The sequence below is a fragment of the Plutella xylostella genome, chromosome 13, assembly GCF_932276165.1.
Source record: "Plutella xylostella chromosome 13, ilPluXylo3.1, whole genome shotgun sequence".
Lineage (NCBI taxonomy): Eukaryota > Metazoa > Arthropoda > Insecta > Lepidoptera > Plutellidae > Plutella > Plutella xylostella.
Window position 1 is genome coordinate 4,247,256 of NC_063993.1, and position 5,128 is coordinate 4,252,383.

Genomic DNA, 5,128 nt, shown 5'->3' on the forward strand with positions numbered 1-5,128 from the left:
GTGCTGAACCGCCCGCGCAGGGCTATCAACCTGACTTACCTAAAGCCTACTACGGCCGACCTGCATACAGTATGCCGCCTGCGCAAGGTGCGTATCCTATGTACTTCCCTACGCAAGGGATGCTGCCTGTTCCTACGTACTATCCCCCGCAGGGATTTGGTCATGCTTTTCCAGGACAGAACAAACGGTTTGCGCAAAACCACAGTAATAGAATGAATAGACCTGACACCAGAGCTTCTCGTCAGAAGTCTCAATATGACGATGGACATGGCAAAATTTAATCGAAAAACCAAAACACTAACTCTAAAAATTTTCGTGGCAAAAGGAAGTTCTGACTCGGACATGACGCGTGTCGCAGATCGCTTAGCTGGCTGTGTTCATGCATGAGAATCACTGCAAGCTCCAGTAATCCTATTAAACATTGTAAAGGGCTACAAAACTCCCTTCGGAAAGAAATCTCCTCTTTACCTTCCGAAAAACATAAAACGCAGTTGGAGGACCCCAGTTTCACCACAAATGAATCAAGCCGTGAAAGAAATGATGGAATCGGGAGTTTTAGAGAGCGCGCAGCTTTCCCCGAGCTTTATCTCCCCTATGTTTTTAACACCGAAAAGCGATGGGACCATGCGACATGTCCAAATATCGAAGTTCCGACTCATAAACATCCAGAAAATACCAGACCTGCAGCCACGCGAGTGGCTCGTAAAGATCGATATCTCAAGGCTGCCACCAAAGAAGTACCTCGTGTTAGAATGAAAAATAGCAAACCCAAAGGAGATTCAAAGCTTGGTTGGCCTCATAAACTTTGCCAGCTTTCCAGTACCGCGAGGTCGGCTAAACCATCGCAGCCTCCTTCAGTTCCAAAACTACCTGTTGAAGCTAGATTATTGTCACCGTGTCGCTCTCCCAGAGCACGCCCTTGCAGAACTGAAATGGTGGGCGAAAAACCACTCAATCCAGTCCCGGCTTCATGCACCACCAGTCCATCACTTACTGGCGACAGACGCTTCCAACCTGGCATGGGGAGCTCGCCTCGACGACATGGAGATGTCAGGGATCTGGCAGACCCACGAAGCCAAACTCGTGCACGTATCAAAAATGATATTCGCGCTTCTCGACAAATTTCAAATTCACGTGGTTGCACATCACCTGCCAGGGAAACTGAACAGCGATCACCTCTCACGGTTTCAAGAGACTCCCGAATGGCATCTACTTCAAGAAATAACGTCAATAATTTTCAAAAAATGGGGAACGCCTCGCATAGATCCGATGGCGACGAACTCGGCCCATGTGGTGCCGCGGTACGTCAGCCTCGACAGGATGGATCGGAATGCTCATCATCACGACGCATTCAGCCGCGAATGACATTACTCGCTGGCATTACACCTGAACACGGCGACGGAAGTGTACCTAATAGTAGCTTCAGTGTGGGAGAAGGTACCCTGGAGGCCCGTCATCAAGAATCGTGCCCTCTCTCCTCCCTTCACAATTCGGCGTCTGCACCAAGTGCTGGTGGACACGTCGACGGGTCTGCCACCGCCGCAAGTGCTGGAGATGACCCTGGAGGTGTGGAGATGTGGGGGTGGACCCACAGCCTGACGGACTGGACCCCACAACAGAAACAACTGCTTAAATCAGGTTGGCGTGATTCTACTACTAAAACATATAATAATGCATGGCAAGGGTGGTTAAAATGGTGTTCTCAAAATCATGTTTTATCAAGTAATCCCTCTGGATCTCAGCTAGCTAGGTATTTAGCAGATTTACACCAAGTTAAAAAGCTTTCCTATAATACAATTCTAGTGTACAAGTCAGCAATCTCTACACTTTGTAATCCTGAAATCTCTGAACGACTGAGCTCACATGTTTTAGTTCAAAAGGTCTTAAAAGCTATATCTAGTCAAAAACCAAAAGTAGCTAATAAGCCTCCTATTTGGGACACAGACTTGCTTACATCATGGCTGACCAGCAATAGCCCAGATCCTAACAACTTATACCAAAGCTCCAAAAGGGCGGCTACTCTGCTAGCTGCTACTACTCTGCTCAGGTCGCCGGGTCCATGACTTAACGCTACTGGCAATTGACGACCAACATTGCTCTGTTTCAGATAATCAGATCATACTGTGGCCTATATTCGGTTCAAAGACCGACAAAGTTGACGTGAGGCAGTCAGGGTGGCGTCTAACATCAAACCAAGATCAACTGGCCCTAGACCCGGTATACTGGGTAAAGAGAGTGATCAGCCTGTCAGCAACACGACAATCTCTGTGCAAGGTCAATAATTTATTTATAACTGCGTGCGGCACTCCGAAGGCGGCGTCCCGCGCCGTGCTGGCCGGCTGGGTGCGCGGCGTGCTGGCGGACGCCGGCATCCGCGCCAGCGCGGGCAGCGTGCGCCCCGCCGTCGCCCCCAAGCACTGGGCTCTCAACTACCCCCTCGACGACATCCTGGCCCGAGGGAACTGGCGCTCACAAAACACCTTTTTAAATTATTATTGTCGGGAGATACGCTCATCTCCTTCCCAAACTAACGTGGTGTCGGCTATGTTCTCACCCATAGCAAACTGATTATATGTATAAATACTATACCTAATACGTGATTAATCATGAAATTACTGATACATACGATGATTATATTATATGAGTTGTATTATAAGTACATAAGTATTTATCAATCACTTTCATTAAAATTCATTTTAAGTAAGCTTGAGCATTCTCATCTAACCTTATTGAATGTATAACATTAGACTCAATTATAATGATTACTATAATAATATAAAATATAATTTACTTTTCTGCAAGACCTGATTAAGTGATCACAGGCACAGCCTAAACTAATTTATGGATAAAATAAAGACCTGAAAGAAAGTTAGCGTACTCTTTATTTTTATTTCAACATTTATCCAAATCTTTATAAGTACATATACTTACGCTATCACATTGGCGTTACATTACATTCATATACCTACCTTATAATATTTAGTAGGTTACTACCAACATAGGTAAACACCTTCATTCCACCAGGCGATAACAAACAGGTCTCACTTTTAGGCTTCGAATGACGGTACAGTGAGTTAATATCAGCGTTTTACCTACCAATAAAACGCTTATTAACTACTTACCTCATTCGAAGCCTAACTTTTAATTCTGCCTGGTAAAAGTTCGAACGCAATGATTTAAAATTCTACGGTCGCCATATTGTCAACTCACGCCACCTGGTGGAAGGAATGTGAACTAGAGGGCGGGGGATTACTCCGGAAACTGACGTAACGTATCCGCCACAGCTAGAAAAATAGACACGCTATTCTCACTTTTAGGCTTCGAATGAGGTAAGTAGTTAATAAGCGTTTTATTGGTAGGTAAAACGCTGATATTTCGCAAGTACTCGATACTGAGTAGTATCGATACTTTTGGACCGATACTTTTTCGGTATCGATACCCTCGTCTCGATACCACATGAGTACTCGGTATCGATACTGGACGCCGATACTTCGAACCCTAAACGCCAGTAGTCACTGACCCTGTCTAAGTATGCCTGTAATCACAGATCAAAAAAATTTCGACTTACTGTCATAATTATGTCACAGATTTTATTTGACATTGACAAGTTTTGTGGTGAAAATATAATATAACCTAAAAATTCCTTAGCCTTAGCCCTCTCTGTATTATTTTATTTGTTTCCCATCAATTTATCTAAAAGTGCTTTTTTATTTCTGGTTAATAACTCTTCGGTTTTACGCTTAAGACAAGATGAATTTGTGTGTGAGGAGTTATTTGAAACCTAATTTTATTAACTCCTTTTTTCGACTCTCAACATCAGTATCTGAAATTGGGGAAGCAAGCGAGCAAGTTATATTTGAAGACGCTGACGATACACAAGCTAAAGAGGCTGAGCTTGAGAAAAAGCGCAACAAATCAAGACTTTCTTCAGCTCACTTCAATTTAACCCATGGTAGAAGACCTTATGAAACACCTATGTGCTTGGCTCACAAAACAGTCAAATACAATAGAAAATTGTATGGAAAATATGGGAGTGCTAGTGGAATAAACCCGAGTAAGTAATCATTAATAAATTTTACCTACATACTATATTTCCAAAAAAGTTGAATATATGTAGATCTGAATTAATTCTTGTTTCATTTTAAATTACAGGTTTATGTTGGCCATCTAAACAAGATATACAAGAGAAACTTGAATATGAGAGTGTGGCATTTCCCTACACCATTCAGCAGATGATGCAGATGGCTGCCGAGAAGAGAAAAGCGCAGCAGTTAAAGATAGAAACAAGGGAGAAAGAAGTGGCTGCTAAATTTGATAAACTTGCTCAGTGGAAGAAGGAATTAAAAGACAAAATTAACAAGAAAACAGCTGATGCTCAGGCTGCTAAGGTAATTTATTTTATGTAAATCATCTTTATGGGTACTCTGTATGCAGAGTTTTACTAGCTTATATTATACTTTGTATAGCTATTAGATTAAAGAGCATATTATTTAACAGAAAATTCAATTTTATTTATCTAATAATAATTTATTAATGTAACTGTATTATATTCAGTAATATGTCTAATGATTCAACAAAATAATGGTATTTTTGGTATTATTTAATGAATTACATTGGTGTTTGCTATTCCATGAAGGGAACCTTACTGTCAGTTCAGTCTGTACCTAATATTGCTAAACACTTGATTATCTTTTATTTCACAGGACAAAAGAGAGCGTCTGGTGGAAGAGGTGCGACGCCACTTCGGCTTCAAGTTGGACCCTCGTGATGAGAGGTTCCAAGAAATGCTGGCCAAGAGGGAGAAAGAACAGAAGAAACTTGAGAAGCTTGCCAAGAAGGAAGCCAAAGAGAAGATGATGATAGCCAAGCTACAACAGCAGAATGCTGAGCTGAAGTAGAACTGCAATATTAGTAAGTTAATTTAACTGTAAAATACCTAGTTAGCTGTAGACTTAAATATACTGTTTGAAATGGTTAATTATCTGTTTTTAATTTCGTCTGGGAAGTAGTAAAACTTGCCTTTTATGGTGGGTTGAGATGGGTTACATAATTGGTAGGTAATGGTGGAAAACAATTCATTGATCTTATCGCCATGAAATCTAGATGTGTGCTAAATAATAATGTCGAA

At 41.8% G+C, this 5,128-nt stretch overlaps 2 protein-coding genes across 2 annotated transcripts; both read left to right on the forward strand.

Moving 5' to 3' along the window:
* Positions 1-421: 421 nt before the first annotated feature.
* LOC125488550 lies at positions 422-2,872 on the forward strand. The gene is made up of 2 exons (XM_038115709.2): positions 422-1,638; positions 2,108-2,872. The coding sequence occupies exons 1-2, from the start codon at positions 753-755 to the stop codon at positions 2,566-2,568; spliced, it is 1,347 nt and encodes a 448-aa protein (XP_037971637.2). The 5' UTR covers positions 422-752; the 3' UTR covers positions 2,569-2,872.
* Positions 2,873-3,596: 724 nt separating this feature from the next.
* On the forward strand, positions 3,597-4,978 carry LOC105386227 (growth arrest and DNA damage-inducible proteins-interacting protein 1). The gene is made up of 3 exons (XM_011556745.3): positions 3,597-4,054; positions 4,153-4,388; positions 4,704-4,978. Exons 1-3 carry the CDS (start codon positions 3,751-3,753, stop codon positions 4,896-4,898), a joined length of 735 nt encoding a protein of 244 aa, XP_011555047.1. The 5' UTR covers positions 3,597-3,750; the 3' UTR covers positions 4,899-4,978.
* Positions 4,979-5,128: the final 150 nt, after the last annotated feature.